Source organism: Etheostoma spectabile, unplaced genomic scaffold (assembly GCF_008692095.1).
Source record: "Etheostoma spectabile isolate EspeVRDwgs_2016 unplaced genomic scaffold, UIUC_Espe_1.0 scaffold00018611, whole genome shotgun sequence".
Lineage (NCBI taxonomy): Eukaryota > Metazoa > Chordata > Actinopteri > Perciformes > Percidae > Etheostoma > Etheostoma spectabile.
In genome coordinates this window covers 351,510-373,249 of record NW_022604349.1, presented here as the reverse complement: position 1 = coordinate 373,249, position 21,740 = coordinate 351,510, and the positions used below count along the sequence as shown (strand labels likewise).

Sequence of the window (21,740 nt, the reverse complement as noted above, 5' to 3'; positions counted from 1 at the left end):
AATACCTCCGTAAAAACACAGCGTTAAGTCAGTGGGACTAAAGACAGAAATAAGTACTAGTTTATACGGCGTTATGCACTCATTTAGACACGTTTTTTGTGCACAATAAGTCCGAAGCGGACCGGAGTTACACTGACGGCGGACATGCTAACATGTACAGTACGGCACTTTAGCTAGCAACAATACTCGGATATTACACAAATAGACGTAAAAACACAGCGTTAAGTCAGTGGGACTAAAGACAGAAATAAGTACTAGTTAATACAGCCTTATGCACTCATTTAGACACGTTAAATGTGCACAAAGAGTCCGAAGCGGACCGGAGTTATACTGACGGCGGACTTGTACAGTACGGCCGTTTTGCAAGCAACAAACACTCGGATATTTCAGTAAAAACACAGCGTGAAGTCAGTGGGACTAACAACAGACATAAATAATAGCTTATACAGTGTTATGCATTCATTTTTAATAAGAATATGAAGAAGGGTGTACTTACTCAAGCGTTGCTGTCAGTTGCGAAGGCAGAATGACAGCGCGCTTAGCGAGAGAATCCAAGATGGCGGTTGTTGGAACAAAATGAGCCATCTGATTGGTGGGCTAAAAACGTGTCTCGTGTGATTAGTCGAGAACTTGGCATTCGGAACAATCGGAACAGACGCACCGTTCTGTGATTGGTTGAAGTTGGAACAAGTTGGAACATCGGAACAGAGAGGATCCAGCTCACGGAGGCTAGGGCCTAGCAACTAAATGCTCCACTATGTTGCTAATGCTAATTGCTAGCTTTCTGGTGCTGGGCATGTAATTAAGCGTTAATGAAGCTACAGACAACTGACACAGCGAATAACCTACATCGTACTCATTCATTTAGTATTGTTTGTAGTAGGCTACATTAGTTTCTATTATATTTTTATTATCCATTATATTCTCTATACAATATTAAGATCGCGTCAGCATAGCCCGAGTTAAATCATGTTCAGTTGACTGCTGTTTCTCCACGGAAAGGGCATGTAGCTCAGTGGTAGAGCGCATGCTTTGCATGCATGAGGCCCCGGGTTCAATCCTCGGCATCTCCATTGGACTTCTTTGGGGACTTTAACAGTTTGGGAATAATGAAGTCCAACTGTCAATCCCGTTCAATGCCACCAGATTGAGAAAAGTTACATGGAGCCCAACAATGAGCAGGTCATTGTTAAATGAGGCGGTGAAGTTATTAAAAGACCCACGTCATGCTCATTTTCTTAAAGTTTCATTCATACTTTAGTCTTTCTAGAACATATTTACATGCTTTAATGTTATTTTTTTCCCCATCCTGGAAAACCCAGTAGCCTATGCGCGGATTGATTTGCAAGGAAAATATGGCGCACCCATGCAAATGTAGGCTAGTTTTCAATCCATGGCGTGGATGGAGAGATAGGCGGCCCACAAACAATTGACTGGATTGTCTTATTTCACAGTAGCCTGTGTATTGGTATCAGAAAAAAAAAAGTTTTAATATGAACGGCAATGCTTTTATCTGAAATTGTGTCTCTCTCTCTCTCTCTCTCTCTCTCTCTCTCTCTTTTCCCCCAACCAAGGGGATGCCGGAGACTAACCGCAGCTCTCCTCTCATTCATGCTGAGCGCTGTTCTCCTGTGCGCACGGAACTGCAAAGCTGAGCTTCGGAACCGGTGCTGCTGCTGCTGTCGGACAAGCCCGCCGGGAATGGAAGTGTCTTCCGCTGCAACTCTGACATCCTAAAAAAATGCCAAGCCGGACGAACGCGATCGGCGGTTTGATCAGTAAGTACAGCCAAACTTGTTGTGGTTGTTAATCATCTCTCTTCTCGTCTTAGAGCTTTATTCTTTTTCCTACATCCTACATTTCTCTCCTTCTCCGTCTCCTTCCAACTCTGCCCCTTTCCTCTCCTTGCCTTCCTGTACCCTCCACCGATCTCTAACACGAGCACACATGGAGCATCTTTGCTGCGGGAAAAATCCTTCTTTTGTAGATTCATTTTGTTGCGCTTCAAAACATCGCATGGCTTGTTTTGCGCAACCGGGGTAAAGCAGCCTGACGCACTAGGCGGTTGCGGATGATCCATCTCCGAAATGACTGAACCGTTTGCTTTTTTTGTTCTTGGAATCGGTCAAGTTGTTAAAGGTGAAGGATTGCCTTACTTCACCGCCAAGGAATTGCGGACTTTGGATGCAAAGTGCAGTATGAACAGGCTGTTGGTTTGTGAGCTCCCCGGGGTGTTTTATCTCCCGCATGCCTTAGCTCAAATGTCTGGTACATGTCAAATCGGAATGTTGTCGCGATGGTGAAGTGATACCAGTTTTGAATTTGTAGCTGTTGTGCTTTATTGTGATGATTCGGTGCTCAAAAATAGGGTTGACCCTGTAGGAAGAGTAGCCTATCATTGCGCTGAAGACACGAATTGAACTTGAAAATATTTGCGTTGTGTGTGTGTGTGTGTGTGTGTGTGTGTGTGTGTGTGTGTGTGTGTTTGTGTGTATGTGTGAGAGAGTGAGAGAGAATGTGCTCTTGTTTGTTTAGTTGACCTGTGTGTGTGGGTGTGTGTGTGTGTATGCGCGCGCGTTCGTGCGCCCCTCATCCACGCACGCAGCTTCATCATTTTGGAGTCGCATCAACATGCTCTGACAGTTTTGTGTCACCTTATGAATTTTTGACTTGAAATGCGTAGGTGAGGCAGACGGGCTGGTTTAGAGAGACTACGGGCGCCAAGCCACCGGTTTTGGCACATAGAAAAAAAATCTTTTGTGTGTGTGTGCGTGTGTGTGTGTGTCTCATCTTCTTTTTTCTCCCTTCATATCTTTCTCCAAGTGTGTGTGTGTGTGTGTGTGTGTGTGTGTGTGTGTGTGTGTGTGTGTGTGTGTGTGTGTTTGAGGTAGAGAGAGCTGTGGAGGAGATGCAAAGATACAGTATGTTTGCAGAAGAAAGACTTGTCCTCCTCTTAAGTGTGTGTGTGTGTGTGTGTGTGTGTGTGTGTGTCATGATGTGCCTGTGCTGGGACACATTGATAAGGCTGAAACCCTGAACATCACCTTCACTTTGGGGCAGAGGCGTGACATTCAGAGGTGGGTAGAGTAGCCAAAAATTGTACTCAAGTAAAAGTACTGTTACTTCAGAATAATATGACTCAAGTAAAAGTAAAAGTAGTCATCCAAATAATTACTTGAGTAAGAGTAAAAAAGTACTTGATGAAAAAACTACTCAAGTAGTGAGTAACTGTTGAGTAACGTCTGATTTATTTCTTAACACAAGCATCAATCAGACCGACAAAGATACAAAATAATTATCTTTAGGCAAATTATAGTTCATCCAATCAATAAAATAAATTTAAATTAATTTATTAATTACAAAATAGCTTACTTGAGAGACTTGTCACATCAAATTTGGATGGATACTGCATGTGTAAAACATACTTTATGTAACCTAAAAGACAAACATCCACCTCTCCACAGCAGAAACTACAACCACCGCTACGTTTCCTCAGGTTAGATGTTGAGTTGTTGAACGCTCACATGTCCGTTTGTTTTGGTAGACCCTGAACACACCGCCTAACGTAGCTGCTGTTTCTTTGCTTTGCTACGACTGTAAAGCTAACCTGTCCCGCTGCTGAAACGAGTACGGTCACGTGACTGCACAACGACGTGTGATTGATTAAGCACAGTCACGTCCGGCGGAAGACTCTATCTCTGTCAAAAAACATTAAAATGAGACGTACGCTGGGGTAAAAACAATGAAGCGTAGTAACGACTAACAAGCTCATTGTATTCTAATGTAGCGGAGTAAGAGTACAGTTTATTTTTCACTAATCTACTCAAGTAAAAGTAAAAGTATAGTGATTTAAAACTACTCCTAGAAGTACAATTTTTTCAAAAACTTACTCAAGTAAATGTAACGGAGTAAATGTAACTCGTTACTACCCACCTCTGGTGATATTTAATATGACTGCATGCATGGTTATCGTGACATGATGACTGTGGAACATATTAGTTCCTGTTACACCCGCGATCACAGTGTATTTAGAGGTTTGAGCCCGAAATGACTCAGAATCAAACTCCGACGACAACGGTGCCGCATGTGCTTTGAGCTGCCTGTAACCTAATTACCTAGTTTATTCTTGGGAGTCTTTTATTATTAATTTGTTCTTGGGGGAGGTCATCCTTTCTTCGAGCTCTTTCTATGTATTCCTGACATTCTGTGGGCACTGTAACCAGTGTTCAGTAACATTTAAAGGAAGTTCTAAGAGGATGCCAGTTACTGTGATGTTCAATCGCATATTTAAAGTGACCAAATTAGAATTTCTTGCTGTCAAAAACAAATCCCCAATGGCTAAGACTACACGTATGTTTTTTATAAGAAGTGATATGTGGTAATCATTAATGATAATGGATGTGGTATTATACAGTAGAGTGCCTGTAGCTACAGTAGGTACATTGATGTTTTGTGACAATTTGATGTGATTTTTCTGGGATTTAACTGGTTACATACATATCCATAATATTCCACAGCTTTGCTGTTTGAAACCTTTTAAGATTAATTAAATAATATTTTACTACTTTTTTTATAAGGGGGTATTTCTGGCGAGCAGCCTCATTCTGTGTTCATGGATGTGACTTTGTTTACTGTTGACTGAAGTATTATCCTTCTTGGAGCTGGGGGGGGGGGGGGGGGGGGGGGGACACGCCAACCACCACAGGGAGTGCAAATGGCTGTGGGTCCAGCTGGGTGTTGTGTCAGTGCTCTCAAATCTCAGCGGCTTAGACCCCGGCAGAGCAGAGATCTACAGATCGGCGATGCACCCTGCGGTCCCTCTTCGTCGAGCCGCTTCATACCTTAAGTGTCATAAATAAACCGAGCAGGAGAGACGGCAATAGAATGACAATAAAACAGATTGATAAAGAGGTTTTAACTCATCCTACACCCAGAGAAGGGTTTGCCATTCTAAATCGTGCATAGGATGGAATGGAATACATTTAGCTGAGGTTTTGTATTCATAATGCCTTTTAGAGTCCACATTTAAATGCTGTATGGGCGGCCCCAGCGGGAGCTGAAGCACCGACCCAGCAGCGTCGGAGCCCCGCTCTCGCCTATTGAGCTGCTGATGACTATACACTGCCAAGTAAGCTGATATTACATGGCAAAATACCAGTTTGAATCCCACATACACTAGTTGTTGTAACTGCTTTTGGAAAGGCAATTTATCTGATTAGCTCATAGCGGCATGTAGATCAAATAACAGTGATAGATTTCCTCTATTGAAAATATGTAAGATATTATATGAAGGTTTATCAGTGGAACCTTCCTACAAGGTTGCATACTCGATTATTGCCAAAAGGCATGACGTGTCAATTTTCTCTCCCTCTGCTGGCTATATCAGTCACTGTCAGTCATTTCAAAAAGGAGAGATCATTTGAAAATGATACCAATATTTATTAGAAAAGCAACAGTTTGTTTAAAAATGAAATAATTGTTAAAGATAGGCTCAGGAAGATAAGAGAGAGGATAGCACTCCCTCCAAGTATAGATGCTGGTGATGGCGGTGGAAAAAAAGCAAAGTCAATGCTACGTCTGCCTGATCTGAAGATAGTGGTGTTGATGGACGTCTGAATATCACAATGATATTTAATAAGTAGCATCCAACAGCCAATTGGCTCAAGGAACGCGGGCAGAAAGATGATTGGATGAAGTAAGAATTTGTGAATGACATGAACCCTGACTGGAAGGAAAGTGGACGTGGTGGAGAAGCAATTCAAATTAGACGAATAACTTAACTAATTGATATGGAGCTGTTTCACCTCATGAGAATTGGTGATACTACAGCAGTTTTTTTTTGTGCCTCTTTTCTCTGATGAGCCAATGACAGCGTGTTTACAACTCTCAATTTCTGTCTGAACAGAATAGACAGAGGAAGAGGATGAGAGCAAAAGAGAGGGAGAGAGAGGTGGAGAGACAGATGAAGCGATGGCACTATTAAGTTCCCGGCACCTTCTTGATGCAGTAAAAGGCCAAGGCAGATCAAACGGGGCAGGCAGATTGAAATAGTTGCTCTTGTAAGGGGAAGAGACGTTCCAACCTCACACAGATGTGACAGGTTACTGCCAGGTAGCATGATTGCAAACACTTGCTTTCCCAATTCAAAATAGGACTCGCGTTCGTTTTTTTCAAGCGTGACCAACGGCTTGTGGGTGTGTGGGGGAGTCATTTCCTATCCTAGTGTGAGCAAGGATAATTCTGTTGTTTTGTCAGCAATTAAAAGAATTTCAGCAACCCATTTTCTTCTGCTGCTGCAGCTTTTGTTTGTTGTCCCAAATGGCCAATTTCTTCCTTCTGTTCTGTGCTGTCTGAACAGTTGAGGCTGCAAAATGTTGTGTGTGTGTGTGTGTGTGTGTGTGTGTGTGTGTGTGTGTGTGGTGTGTGTGTGTGTGTGTGTGTGTGTGTGTGTCGTGTAGCCTAAAAAACCTGCATTACTGAACTTGTCTGTTTCCTGTGCCTCAGTCTGACCAGCGTTTTCCCATAGTTCTTAAACAAAACACACACACACACACACACACACACACACACACACACTCAGACATCCTCCCTTCACCCTCCTTCTCTCTTTGTGTATATATATTTAGTGCTGGGCCACAGTCAGAGTGCTCGGTTCTTGTTTTTCATTACTTTTTAGGCACTGACCAAACTGTATAGAATTGTATCGAAAAATGCCTTGTCATTCAATACCCAATATCAATACCTAAGGAGTAAATCTCATCAGCGTCAGTGAGCCAGTTAGCATGATTACATTACACGTCACTTAGCTGACACTTTAATCCAAAGCGATTTACAATTGCTATATATGTCAGAGGTCGCATGCCTCTGGAGCAACTAGGGGTTAAGTGTCTTGCTCAGGGACACATTGGTCGCAGTGGGACAGGCAGGAAAAACTGTTATGCACGGCGCTCATGTAGAGCTGAAAAATAAAAAAAAGATTTGCGCTGTAACATGTAATGTTGTAATTTCTTTTTAAAATAAAGTTGGTATTGAAAAAAGTCGTTCGAAAAGAAAGTCAAAAGTCGAAAGTCACGGGATCCAAAATTTTTGAACGATACCCAGTCCTATGTATGCCTGTATTTTATCTCATAGATTTATGAAAACAAAACCTGGGCACAGTAACATCTGTTGAGGAGGAATAGACACGTGGTGAACAATAACATTCATGTAGAAACACTCGGCCATGGGGAGGAGCAGAACAGGATGGAAATGCAAAGATGTACAGAGGGAAGGATAAGGCGATACAGCAAGGACTACTAGGCATCATACCCTCTTATGTTAAAGAACAATGCCAGCTGTTGCTGTGCTGACAACTCGTACATTTGGCCTCATAGCACAGGAAGGGTGCCTTGTACCATGTTATAAGAGAGGCAAAAAAATAGGTGAGGACCTCCTGATTGTTGATCTCCACTGTGGACAATAGGGCACACAATCAGACTTTTGGAACTACAATGGCATTGTTTGGCTCAGATTAGTTTGAGGGAAAAAAAAGTTAGCTGACTCTTATTGTTAGGTTATGTGTGGAATATGTACAGCGATTTTCCCTCCCCACAAAGAAGCACCAAGCTCGTTGCAGCAGGGAGGGATCATGGTGACTTCCTCAGAGCCTACAGGTAGATGCTAGAGGTAGAGCATGGAGTTTCTTCTCTTATAGTCAACGACACTGCACTTCTGTGATAGTTCAGTTGCCGCCGGAAATTCTACCAGATGTCCCTCATTTGGGCCGTCACCTTCCACTTTCTTTGTGTTGGCATTTTAAACTCCGGTGGATTTCTGATGACTATGGTTAACTGCTCCTCAAATCTCTGCAGGGTAAATCCAGACAGCTTGCTAGACTATCTGTCTAGTCTGAGTTTTCTGTTGCACAACCTAAATCATTTTTTTAACGTACACGTTTTCCACCCAGTTGTGATTGGTTTAAAGAACCAATACCAATAAACAAGCGCATGTTTTCCTCCCAATCCTGGAATGCTGTGCGGACTTGCCAGACCCTTCTCTGCAGCACCGTGGTGGAAGGTCTGGCATCTCCCCTTGTATCATACAATACATTTTTTAATTCAATATTGGTCAAAAGTCCTTCGTTGGAGAGACATTTTCAAAGAAACAAATTGCCGCATAAACAATATTCTATTCTTAGTATGCTAGAGAGTGTAACTTCACTTTCAGTGCAATGATAAGCTAGGGCTTACTCTACTGTTTGATTTCACCCGCTGGGAAAAATACAACATTCGAAAGTTCAGTCATTCCCCACACTGTGGTGCCAAACAAAGCTCACCAGGAGCCCAGACATTATTCATATCCATCAATTTCAGCCAGAAAAGGGAAGAAACCGACAATTGCAAACAAGAAACACAGCATCTGTAACAGAAACAGTTTACCAGCCGAAGAAATGCATAAGGTAAACGGACAGTGCCATTGATCGTGTGTGAGAGGGAGGGAACTGCGGTGAAATGACAGGAGTCACAGTCAGGGCAAAAATGTGCTGAGTCAGTGAATACAATGACACTCCCCCAATCACACACACACACACACACACACATACACACACAGGCTCATCTCATTTTGCTGAGTGCTTAGTCAAACACAAACCTGGATGTGTGAGGGAGAGGTTTTTTGCAATCTTACACCGTCTCCGTAAGAACATAAAAATTTGATTGATTTGATTGATTGTTTAATTGACTTTGCACCAAACTGCGCCACAGCACCACCAGGTCTCTCTGGGGAATCAGGCTTCTGGTGCGGAGAGGTCCAACAACTCAGGTGTGTCTCAGGTTTTGCTCTGAACTGTCAGATGAGGTTGAAGTGCAGTTTAAAGGTGTCTGACTCCTGCTTGAAGGTAGCGGCTTTTGCTTTGTTGTGATGTATGAACTTCTAGTTGTTGAGAAATTAACTCTCTCCGCTTAGTTTAAGCCTCCTAGAGCGAGGTTCTGCCCCATCTACCTCTGTCGCCCTTCCCCCTTTTGACTTTGTATGCAATGCTGCCCGCTTTCAATTCCCCTGTGTTCTGTCTTCTGAAAGAAAGATGTGGCTGATAAGACACAGAAATGGTGTAGTGTTGATAGTAAATGCTTCTCAATCCCCCACAACAAAGTGGGCCACAGGGCCGAAAACCTGTTGAAATCCCAACCGGTCGTCAGACACCGCCTCCCAAGAGCCTGGGTCTGACCGAGGTTTCTGCCTAAAAGGAAGTTTTTCCTCGCCACTGTCGCACTGTTGCTTGCTCTGGAGAAAAAACTGGAACTGTTGGGTCCTTGTGGATTCTGGAGTGTGGTCTAGACCTGCTCTATCTGTAAAGTGTCTTGTTGTGATTTGATACTATAAATAAAATTGAATTGAATTGAATTGAAATCTATTTGAGGCACCTTAAGGTTTCCTATTTGAAAGCGGGGGTGCTCAGGCTACTCCCTGGCTGTTAAAATTGCCCCGTGGATCGCTACCTTCATAGGGTGGTGATGCATGGGAAACCATTTTAAGGCAACGCAGACAGGCAATTTAGCTTTTAACAGACGCTTGGGGTTGCAAATGGACCAAAATTGAAGATAATGTGTTGGGTTTTGTGGAAGCAGCAGTGACACAACAACAGGAGCACTTTTTCTAGTGAGATGAATTTACTCCGTAACCTCTTCCTAATGGGGCTGTCTATTGTTTCCTGTTTTTATGCCTATCTCTATTTCTGTTTCTGTGACCCGGTGGAGAAGATCTGGGCTGTCGGGCGTGCACTCCCAAACTCCGCCAGCCGCTTCGGCAGACAGATCGCCAGGGAATTGCTGCTTCTGCTGCCTCTGTAACAGGAGAGACACAAATTATAAGCACATGCGTAACTCACTCAGCATGGGCTGTTTCACCTTTGCTGGCAAACGAGTGTGGCTCTGAGCGCCGGCAAAGCAATGGCACGTGCAAACACTGTTCATCTGCACACATACTACACACACACACACACACACACACACCACACACACACACACACACCCCAAAACTCCACAAAAACTGCTGGCTGAAAATCGACAGTTTGCCTTCAATTGTTACTTATGGGTCATTGCTCCACACTGCAAAATCTGTATCAGAGACATTGCTTCATTTATTCATCAGATGTGCATGTTTGGACAAAAACTAAAAATGAATCTATTACTAATGCCATAACCTCATCCTCCCAAGCATGAACTTAAACGCAAAGATAAAATGGAATTAAGCCAGCGTGTGTGTGTGTGTGTGTGTGTGTGTATATGTCTGTGTGTGTGTGTGTGTATATATGTCTGTGTGTGTCTCTGTGCGTGCGCGCGTGTGTGTGTGTGTGTCTCTGTGAGTGTCCCTCTGTGAGTGTCTGTCTCTGTGTGTGTGTGTGTGTGTGTGTGTGTGTGTGTGTGTGTGTGTGTGTGTGTGCGCGTGTGTTTCTGTGTGTGCGTGTCTCTCTCTGTGTGTGTGCGTGTCTGTAGTCAGAACATTAGACCGATACCTTCTAACACATGCTTCTAGCTGTTCTACAACACAGCGATGCAACGTACATGTATTTATTGTACTACTCACGTTTCCACAAGTGCTCGCAGCCAGCCGCTCTGCCCACACGAGCACACCTTGCCACAGCTAGAGCACGCAACAACTGCCCCCACAAAGTCGTTTCTGCAAACACACTTGACTCACCCCTCTCTGTCTTCTTTTGCCTTCGACTGTCACTCCTTTCCAACCACGCACTGGGCGGATATATATTCCTCCGTTAGCTACAACTCCACCGGCGCCGCTGACGGAAGGTAAACAACTGTGTCAGCTTCCTGTCATGAAATTGACATGTGACTTCCTTTGGATTTCAAATTAAAAGCATCAAAACGGAAGTTGCTGTCTCTTTTGTATTGTCTTGGAAAACAGATCCACTATTTTAAATTGTCTTCTTTTAAAATAACTTTACTTTTTTGTGTGTGTGTGTGTGTGTGTGTTGTTGTGTGTGCGTGCATGCGTGCGTGCGTGCGTGCGTGCGTGCGTGCTTAGACTTGGACTTCTCTGTATTGAAATTTCCAGCAGCACTTTTAGCAAGAGAAAGAGAAATTAAAAAATAGAAAAAAGACAGTATAAAGACAACAAATTAACAATAAGAACAACAATAAGAACATTTGTCAAATAAACAAAGAAAAGACCATCAATTATTTTTAAAGTGTCAGTGTTGAGTCCAGTACGGAAGTGATAAAGTGACCAGGTGTGAATTGAAGTCCAGGTGTGCGTGTATGTATGTCTGTATGTGTACTCTGTGTGTGTGGTGTGTGTGTGTGTGTGGTGTTTGTGTGTGTATGTATGTAAGTGTACTGTGTGTATGTAAGTGTACTGTGTGTATGTATGTGTACTGTATGTATGTATGTATGTGTGTATGTGTGTATCTATGTATGTTGGCATGTATGTATGCATGTATGTATTGTGCGTGTGTGTGTGTGTGTGTGTGTGTGTGTGTGTGTGTCTCACTCACACACACTCCCTCCCTAGGCCCAGTAACGGGCTCTGGGTCTGACCTCTGACCTCCATGGCTACAGGCCTCCACTCTAAGCCCCAATAACCAGGACTGAGGCTGGGTTAACATGCTCCAGCACCCACATGCTCCCTCCTGAGGCCCGGTAAGTGGCTCTGAGTCTGACCTCTGACCTCCAGGGCTCTCAGCCTGCTCCATAAGGCCCAAAAAGATTCAAATGGGTGCAAACTGGCTAAAAAAAAACCTCTCCTAGCCCTAACCATAACCCGTACAGACTTGTGCTCGGCACCACTGGAAAGCCAGTAAGTGCTTTTGGGGGGGTACGTCTAACTGTCTCGCCTCTGGCACCTTCACGTCAAAAGTTACAGGCCAAAGAAAAACTGCACCCGGGTGCAATGCTGTTTAAACCCTGTGTGTGTGTGTGTGTGTGTGTGTGTTTATATATATTAGATTATATAATCTTTTAGATTATTTTAAATGTATGTTTATATTATACTAAGCGTTATTGTGCCATAAAGATTGGATTTTGTGTACATGTCATAAACAATAGAACCTGATTTGGTTTAGTGCTCAGCCACCAGCAGCAAACAGTGTGTGTGTGTGTGTGTGTGTGTGTGTGTGTGTGTGGTGTGTGTGTGTGTTCGTGTGTGTGTATAGGTATTACTCTCCCAGTCTTATCTAACTCAGGCTTGTTATTGTTCTTACTGCAAAAAGATGCATGTTTCTTGTGTGTCTGGTGTGTACGTCTATGTGTATGTATGTCTATATATACATGTCTATATATATATGTGTGTGTGTGTGGTGTGTGTGTGTGTGTGTGTGTGTTTATATATATTAGATTATATAATCTTTTAGCTTATTTTAAATGTATGTTTATATTATACTAGCGTTATTGTGCCAAAAGATTAGATTTTATGTACATGTCATAAACATAGAACCTGATTTGGTTTAGTGCTCGCCACCAGCAGCAAACGGTGTGTGTGTGTGTGTGTGTGTGTGTGTGTGTGTGTGTGTGTGTGTGTGTTTATATATATTAGATTATATAATCTTTTAGCTTATTTTAATATATGTTTATATTATACTAAGCGTTATTGTGCTCAGCCACCAGCAGCAAACAGTGTGTGTGTGTGTGTGTGTGTGTGTGTGTTGTGGTGTGTGTTTTATATATATTAGATTATATAATCTTTTAGCTTATTTTAAATATATGTTTATATTATACTAAGCGTTATTGTGCCATAAAGATTAGATTTTATGTACATGTCATAAACAATAGAACCTGATTTGGTTTAGTGCTCAGCCACCAGCAGCAAACAGTGTGTGTGTGTGTGTGTTGTGTGTGTGTGTGTGTGTGTGTGCTCCCTGAGCACAGACTCACTGGTACATTTGGTTTGGAGCCCGACCGATATATCGGTGGGCCGATATTAGGCATTTGCCGATCCGATGGTATCAGCATCTATAATGGCCAATTAAAATAATAATAATAATAATTCATCGGAATTATTTATGATGACAAATACATTTCTGTCAAATTAATATTTAATTAATAAAAACGGACTGTGAACCATGTTATGAGCATTGATGTTCAGAGGTGTAGTGGTAAAAAAAGAGGTGGGTAAACTATAAATTCTGTGATCAGGTGGACCACGACGCGATTACCGATAAGGGGGGCCACGGCCTACCTGATGACATGTTTGTTTCATTGTTTCCTCACAGGTCACACAATCAGTTCAGTTCATACATTAATCGAATTTCTTGTTAAAAAGACTCAAGAAGGAATTATATGGTTGAAATCTATAAAGTTTACTAAATGACAAAACAGAGACAACAAAAATATGTGTAAAATATTCACATTAACAAGCTGGAAACTTCCTTTTAGGCAGAAACCTCGGTCAGACCCAGGCTCTTGGTAGGCGGTGTCTGACGGGCCATACCATTAGAAGCTGCTGCAGAGGCTTAAAAGGTCTGGTCATCATTACAGTACTCGGTCCAGTGGCCAAAGACCTCACAGAAATCGCAGTAGGGTCGTTCTATATGCTTATTGCTGTGGTAGGTGGTGTGTGGAGGGGAGTCGGGCCTCTGAATTTGTGCGGTACAGTCCTCGGTGTCATGGAGGTCGAAGTAGTCGCAGATGTCACAGAACAGCCTGGGAGGAGCCTTCTTCACAGGTTCCTTGTCATGGCTGTCATAGTCCAACTCACTTGGATTATTCCTATTGACAGCAGCAACTGCTATTTTCTCCATTTTGTCCTTGAGTTCCACATTTCTCCTGTAGAAGTAAATAATGATTGAATTCAGGCACTCAATTGTTGCCTGATTCTCTGCAGTCTTCTCATTGTCATTTACTTGGTCCAAAGCTATCTTGCTGGGCCCTTTGATTCCACTGAAACTGGCTGTGCTCATGTTTCCGCCAGTGATCCCTTAGACTTGGATCAGACTTCTTTAACTGTTGCTGTCTGGATCAGACTTGTCGATTGGAGATGTTGTTCGTTTGTCTGAAGATTGTCTCTGACACAGATCGGACTTACCTGTAAAACAAGACACTGTGTTTAGTGGTTACCAGTTGAAATGACAAAGCCTTAACCCTGAGTTAACATAATCAATTTGTTTTGACGTCTGGTGATGTCACATTGATGTCAAAATGAAGAAAGTTATATGACATCACATCAAAAAGGATCAAAGCCATTTTAGAATATGATGTCAGAGTTCAGAATGACTGCAGCTTAGCACCGTTGCTAGGCAACTGCAGCACCCTGTGGCTGGCTTCTTAACTGACAACATAGCAGAATTCCATTTGTTTTCTCCAAAAGGAGTTTGATTATCAAGCCTCTTGAGACAGAGACCCAGACTTCAAAATAAAACAGGAAACAGAACATATACAAGACAAGACCAAAAATACCATACAATAATTACAAGACATGACAGAACCAGGCTAAGAATTAAACACAGTAAAACAGATTTCTACAATAAAATAAGACATAAAAACCAAACCATAACAAACAAGGATGTTGTAGAGCGCCCTCTGGTTGAGAAACTATGCAACACCAACAGTGATGTAGTGGAGGCTAAACGCACGTAAACGCCGTTTATGCACCTCTCAAAATTCGGAAATGGCGTTTACCCACCTCCAAAGTGCGTTTATCCACCTCTGAATAGCCTATCGTCCCAAAGCCATTCTAAATTAAGCTTGTGTCGTTTTAGTTTCATATTGTTCATTATTAGTTTCATAGGTTGTTAAACCTAAGACGAAGTCTCAGATTGCGCTGCATTACGGTCAGTGTTGACCAATCTCTTGCGGAGTTTGGTGTATATTCCCCCAGCGTTGCCTTCCAGGCAGTGCTGCTTGGAAGGTACTAGGGTTGTTATTGTTGTCGCTCTAGCTGTTACGGTAAACGTTTCTATGGTAACAGCAAGTTTGACCAATCAGAAACGTTGCTGTTATGCTTAGGATTGTGGGTAATGTAGTTTTTCTGCGTAAAATAGTGGATAATTGTTTTTCTTATAATGTTACAAGGTTGATATCATACAGAAACTGGGTCAGTCTACCTCGGATGGTTTATACATTATGGCTGATAATTAAATTCTTATGGAGAAAATGTATGTATTTATATATAATAAACTCCATCATCACTATTTTGATAATTGATTAGTTGGTTTGAGTAATATTTTAAAGACAAAATTTTGATTCCAGCTTGTTAATGTGAATATTTTACACATATTTTTGTTGTCTCTGTTTTGTCATTTAGTAAACTTTATAGATTTCAACCATATAATTCCTTCTTGAGTCTTTTTAACAAGAAATTCGATTAATGTATGAACTGAACTGATTGTGTGACCTGTGAGGAAACAATGAAACAAACATGTCATCAGGTAGGCCGTGGCCCCCCTTATCGGTGATCGCGTCGTGGTCCACCTGATCACAGAATTTATAGTTTACCCACCTCTTTTTTTACCACTACACCTCTGAACATCAATGCTCATAACATGGTTCACAGTCCGTTTTTATTAATTAAATATTAATTTGACAGAAATGTATTTGTCATCATAAATAATTCCGATGAATTATTATTATTATTATTTTAATTGGCCATTATAGATGCTGATACCATCGGATCGGCAAATGCCTAATATCGGCCCACCGATATATCGGTCGGGCTCCAAACCTCACCTTTGATCGTTACTCATCTAACTTTATGAGCCTTTGCTACGGACAGCTGCTGAGTTTGAACAAAGGAGCGGCAGTGCAAAAAAACACGTATCAGCCCCACTTACTGTGGTAACTCTTTGACAAATATGCATGAAAAAATGACTTTTTAATTTACCTGCATGAACTGAAAAGAAGCCTCAAAATCCTCCACAGGATACATTTTCACCCGGAAGAACTTCATGCCCATGATGAGACTGATGATGCTCTGGACCACATAGGGACTCTGCTCTTTTAGCCTGAGCTCCTTCAGTTCTGTGATGAACTTCTTCCTCACTGCTTGAAACCTGAGCACACGCACAAAAACATATATACATCTACACTTACAAAAAAAAACTCCCTAAACTAATGAGAGGTTAGGTTTGACTGAGAAAGTGACAAATCAGCCGGTATTTAACTAACAGGCAGATTTAAGCTGACTTCCTTTGACTGTGTAAGGACTCCAATGACCTCAGCATACAGGTCTGCGATGATGTGTACATTGCCAGTGTTGGGGCCACAGTACCTGTCAATTGAAGTATATTTTATCTTGCAAGAAAAAAATCTATTTTGGCCTAAATGACTGTTACATGCCTGAAATGATTAGTGTTGTAATCTTTTAGTAGGCAGGCTAGGCTGGCATTTCCTTCAAATTTACTAGAAAAATAAACATTTAGAAGAAGAATTAAGACTATAGAGTAAAATGCAAATTTGGAGTATGCTATTGCCTATTTGGCCAAGACTAGTTCACTTATCAAAACAAGAGCAGAGCATAAACTATGAAATATATTAATAATAGAACAATGTCTATGGTGTTACATATTTCTTTTCTTGAATGTAGAGGCTGTAACTTAACCCAATTTCCCCTTTGAGTTCAAAAAGTTTTTCTGATTCTTATTTAAGTAATCCATTAAAGTTTTCTTTTTCTTTTTAACCAAAAAAAAAGGTATAAAGACAGATATTTCTCCGACGCACTCAAGCCCCAGATTCGCGGGCTGCTTTCTGATGTCCTTGCTACTGGACAGGAGCAGCAAAATGGTGAGGCGAGTTTGGAAGCGACTGGCACCGAGCCCCCAGAGAAAGTACCACGAGCTGGCTCCTTACACGCTATGTATGCTGAGTTGTTGGATGAAGATGGGGAGCATGGTGGCGGTGACATCAGCACCTCAACATCATCGCAGATGAACCTCAACCTATCAGAGCCAGTCATCCCACGGAGCGGACAGCCGCTTGTTTTTTGGCGAGACAATAAAAGTCGTTTCCCGCTCTCGCACAAGCAGCACGAGCCTACCTCTGTGCTCCATGCACAAGTGTAGATAGTGAGCGACTTTTTAGCACAGCAGGGAATATTGTAGATGAGAAGAGGAACAAGTTGTCTGCCAAAAATGCAGAGATGCTTATATTTCTGAAGAAAAATCTGCCATTGATGCTTAACAAGTAAGCTTTAAGAGAAAGGGCTTTACTACTCTCTATTCCTCTTCTGTCTTTCTCATTGACTCATGATTTCCATGCTGTGCACTTTAAATGTATGTAGATTTAAAGGAGCTAAAAGAACATTTACAGTTAGGATTTGTTTGAAATTTACAAAACTTTGTTATTACTACTGAAAAAATGTCTGCAGTGATTGAAAGGACATTTTAGATTTGGAGCTAGGACAAAAAGCCAAACAATTAGTGATATATTCTCTAAAGATGTGTGACTGTTCCCACTGCTTCTATTTTTAGTTCATTACCGCAGGGCAAGCCTAAAATACACACCTTATGCCTTTTTATCTTGACATCCCAAGATATTTGATTTTGTTTTCTTTGCTCTGCACTTTAAGTTTAAGTACACTTTAAGTTTGTGTAAATTAACAATGACAGATTTTTTGTATCTTATTTCGAAATAAGGCTTATTTGTTAAGCTCTAAGCTGTTAAAGGTGTGTTTCTAAGGAAGTAGAATGTTGAACGTTTCCTGTCAATAAACGTAAACAGTTGACAATTCACAATACATTATCTTCTGTTAATTTTAGTACATATACATTTTTGTTAAGACTATTAAAATTTAATATATGACATGATAAATAGAAGGCTTCAGATAGACCCAGTGATCGGTGACAGGTGATCGGTGATCGGTATCAACCAATACTGCTTTCAGCAATCGGTGATCGGCCCCAAAAATCCTGATCGGAGCACCCTTAGTATATTTCATCAAGTCTTAAACAAATACATAACTTTTTTATGCGGAAGACATTGTTTTATATGACAGATAACACACAACAAAACAACAATGCACAAAACTGAACATGTGTTTTTACTTAACCCTTGTGTTGTCCATCGGGTCAAGGGGACCCGTGCAGGTTATGTGACCTTTTGAATTTGCCCTTGGGTCCGAAGCTTGTTTCAGCCCATTTCACACACACACACACACACACACACACACACCCACACACACACACAGAGAGAGAGAGAGAGAGAGAGAGAGAGAGAGAGAGAGAGAGAGAGAGAGAGAGGAGAGAGAGGAGAGAGAGAGAGAGAGAGAGATTTACAGAATAACCCTTGTGTGTTCCATCGGGTCACAGGGACACATTCGGTTTAGTTGACTGTTGCATTGACCCTCGGGTCCCAGGGACCCACGTTTGTTTTCAATTCATGTCATGTCTACTACAGCGAACCCGGCCCTTGGGTCTCCAGGACCCGTCCCGCGTTTGAATGTATGTCACCTGTACCACGGCCTCGTCTGTCTGGGTCACACGGACCCAGGTAATATTTAACACCCACACACACACACACACACCACACACACACACACACACAGAGAGAGAGAGAGAGAGAGAGAGAGGAGAGAGAGAGAGAGAGAGATTACAGAATAATCCTTGTGTTTTTTATTGGGTCACAGAGACACATTCGTTTTATTTGACCTTTTGCATTGACCTTTGGTTCCCAGGGACCCACGTTGGTTTTCAGTTCATGTAACGTTTACTAGAGCGAACCCGGCCCTTTGGGTCTCCGGGACCCGTTCCCGCGTTTGACTGTATGTCACCTATACCACGGCCTCGTCTGTCTGGGTCACACGGACCCAGGTAATATTTAACACACACACACACACATGTCACAAACCCACCGAGAGGAGGGGTGTTCTTCTTTTTTTTTTTTTTTAAACTATAGGCGGTCTACCAGCAGTTAAAACCTTCCCACTGACAAATTAGGACACACAACACAGCTTAGTCTAAATGTAATTCTTTATTCTAAAACTAAAACCAGATTAAGACTAACAAACAACACATATAAAAGACAGCTAGGAAGGGTTAAAATTCATATAATATACTAAGAGTCATGTCCTTATCGTTTATGGTTCAATGTTCGTTTCAGTCCAAGGCAGCAATGATGCAAACGGCAGCCACGTTTCACTCCGGAAGCCGGGGTCCTTCTTCGTCCAGTCGGCGTAGCGTCTTTGTTGCTCCGTAGCTGGTACTGGGAGGGACAGAGAGAGAGAGAGCTCTCAGAACACAGATCACAAGCAGTACTTCACGCCACACACTCTCCGAGGTTAGCCGGCAGACGTTCCTTTACTTATCTGCTTTCTCGCGTTTCAGTCCTTCTCGGAGTGTCTATCGTAGACGCTTCTCCCGTCCGTCCACTCGTCTCAGCTACCGCCCTCCTCCGTGTCTCTTTGGCTTCACTTCTCTTGCTTCGATTCTGCTCTGCTCTCCTCCTCTTCCGCCAGTTCCTCTTGCCCTCGCCCGTTGCTTCCCCGTGGCTTCTCTGTCTCTTCTGTGTGGCTTCTCTCCTTTTCACCGCCTTGTTCTCACACACCTGCCCTCATCAAGCCCAGGTGTGTCCACTTATGTAATTCTGAGCTTGTTAAGTCCGAGCGACAACAACAAACAGGGGGGAGGGTCTCCATTCTCCATAAAGAAAACCCACCTACAAAACAGGAAATAAAGCCACCACAAAACCAACCATGCAATTCAACAATTATAAAAGACATGCCACAATAAACCCAAACAGAAAACACAGCAAACACATGCAATAAACCCAAACCAAAATCACAGCAAACCCATGCAAACATCACAGTGTAATCTACCTTTGACATTTCCCCCCCTCTTTATTGGTGGTCGTCCCGACCATCTACTCACTATTATACCGAGCAGGGGGCAGACCCAAATTCGGCCGTGTAGAGCGGCGTATCGTCAAAGGGTTTACTCTCTCTTTTTGGGCTGCCAGTTCTACTGGAGGGCCAGGTGGTTGGTCCAATACCGGGTCTTGCTCCGCTGGTGGCTGGCTAGGACCAGCTGCCACCCATCTGGGCAGCCAACACGTTGGAGGGGGCATGGGTTCCATTTGCGGGGACACAGCAGGCTGCGGTTCCTCTGGTTCCTGTCTGGATGGTAACAGGTCCAACGGGCATGTTTGGAGGTTATTTCTATGTACTGTACGAGTGGGTGCCTCTTTACCTTCTGGCTGAAGTAGGTAGACCGGATGACCTTCTCTCAGCTGTTTCACCACCACATATGGTTCTGGGACCCACCGCCAATTCAACTTCCCTTTAGCCCTCCTGCGGAAATTTCTGACCAGCACTCGTTCTCCGGGAAGCAGTGGCGCCAGCTGCGTCCTTTTGTTATATCTGGTCCGATCCCGGTCCTGTTGTTGTCGCGTTTGCTGGGTTACTGTCTGATAAGCCTGTTGTAAGGCTCTTTGGTGTTCCTTCACCCAACCCGACAGGGTATGGGGCTCCATCGTAGGCTTCAACCCGGCTACCCAGTCCACGGGCAGCCTGGCATGTCTTCCAAACACCACAAAATGTGGTGTCATCCCAGTGGTACTGTGCAAGGTGTTGTTATATGCCTGTACAAGAGCGGGCAGTCGACTTGGCCACTGGGCTTGACTTACTTCTTCCAAGGAATTCAACAGCCCCAACAAAGTCTGGTTGAACCTCTCGCATGCCCCATTCCCCTGCGGGTGGTAGGCGGTAGTGCGGCTCTTTAGGCAGCCATAAAGCTGGCACAGTTCTTTCATTACTGATGATTCAAATGTTGCTCCTCGATCAGTCAGGATACGCTCGGGGCAGCCGAAGATCTGGATCAAGTGGTTGTACAGGGCCTGTGCTGTGGTATTCGCTGACTGGTCTCGGGTCGGTACTGCCAGGGCATACTTAGAAAACAGATCCGTTATAACTAATATGTAGGGGTGCCTATCCTCCGGCCGCCCCAAAGACAGGTAGTCTACTCCCACTACTTCAAATGGGTAACTAGTCAAAATGGGTAAAAGGGGAACTTTTACCTCGGCCCCAGCCTTCGCGCAGACGCATTGGGGGCAGGCTGCTGTCCACTCTCTTACGTCCTCGTTCATCCTCGGCCAATAGCAACGCCGTTGCAGGGTGGTGAGAGTCCTTTCTCCACTCGGGTGTCCCATCTTGTCATGGTACATCCCCCACACCTCTTTAGTTTCTCGTTTGGGGACCACCACTTGAAAAACCTCTCCTCCGGTCCCCGTCTCCCGATGTAGTCGCCCCAGAATGCCATCTCGCAGCACCAGGTTATCCCATTCTCTCTGTAGTTGGTATACGTATGGAGAGTCCCGGCGGTTGGTCTCTAAAGGAGGCAGCCCCTGCTCCTTCCGCTGTCGTATCAGCCTCAGTTCCGGGTCCCCAGCCTGTCGGTCTGCCCAGGACTGCTCCTCCACCACTGCTCCGCTGGTGAGGGGCGGCATTGAGTCCTGTCGTTCTGCCCCGGGCGGCTCCTCCACCACTGCTCTGCCAGCGAGGAAGGGTCTTTGGTCCTGTACTTCTGGCAACCTGGAGAGAGCATCTGCATTTTTATTTTGGGCACCCGGTCTATACTTTATGACATACCTAAAGTTTGCTAGTTGGGCCGCCCATCGCTGCTCCACTGCGCCCAGACGAGCGGTCTCCAGGTGAACCAGTGGGTTGTTGTCTGTGAACACAGTGAATTCAGCCCCATACAAATAGTCTTTGAATTTCTCCGTCACAGCCCATTTCAAAGCTAGCAGTTCTAACTTAAAAGAGCTATAGTTCTGATCGTTCCGTTCGGTTGGCTGTAGGCTACGGCTAGCATAGGCAATAACCCTCTC

At 43.4% G+C, this 21,740-nt stretch overlaps 1 protein-coding gene and 1 non-coding gene across 2 annotated transcripts; one reads left to right on the top strand and one right to left on the bottom strand.

Moving 5' to 3' along the window:
* The first annotated feature begins 1,001 nt into the window (after positions 1–1,001).
* On the top strand, positions 1,002–1,073 carry trnaa-ugc (transfer RNA alanine (anticodon UGC)). Its single transcript has one exon. It is a non-coding gene; the product is annotated as a tRNA-Ala (tRNA).
* Positions 1,074–15,786: 14,713 nt separating this feature from the next.
* Positions 15,787–16,878, bottom strand: LOC116681316 (protein furry homolog-like). Its single transcript, XM_032509602.1, has 3 exons — positions 16,735–16,878; positions 16,114–16,217; positions 15,787–15,976 (listed from the first exon to the last, which is right to left on the bottom strand). Exons 1-3 carry the CDS (start codon positions 16,876–16,878, stop codon positions 15,799–15,801), a joined length of 426 nt encoding a protein of 141 aa, XP_032365493.1. The 3' UTR covers positions 15,787–15,798.
* Positions 16,879–21,740: the final 4,862 nt, after the last annotated feature.

What these genes read in the sequence shown, in the direction of transcription:
- LOC116681316 (XM_032509602.1), bottom strand. Translation starts at nt 16,878, where the DNA reads ATGACTGGCTCTGATAGGTTGAGGTTCATCTGCGATGATGTTGAGGTG. An exon ending in GTACTTTCTCTGGGGGCTCG is followed by an intron (nt 16,218 to 16,734) that starts GTGCCAGTCGCT and finishes TTTTCTTGCAAG; the next exon opens with ATAAAATATACTTCAATTGA. An exon ending in GGAGTCCTTACACAGTCAAA is followed by an intron (nt 15,977 to 16,113) that starts GGAAGTCAGCTT and finishes GCGTGTGCTCAG; the next exon opens with GTTTCAAGCAGTGAGGAAGA.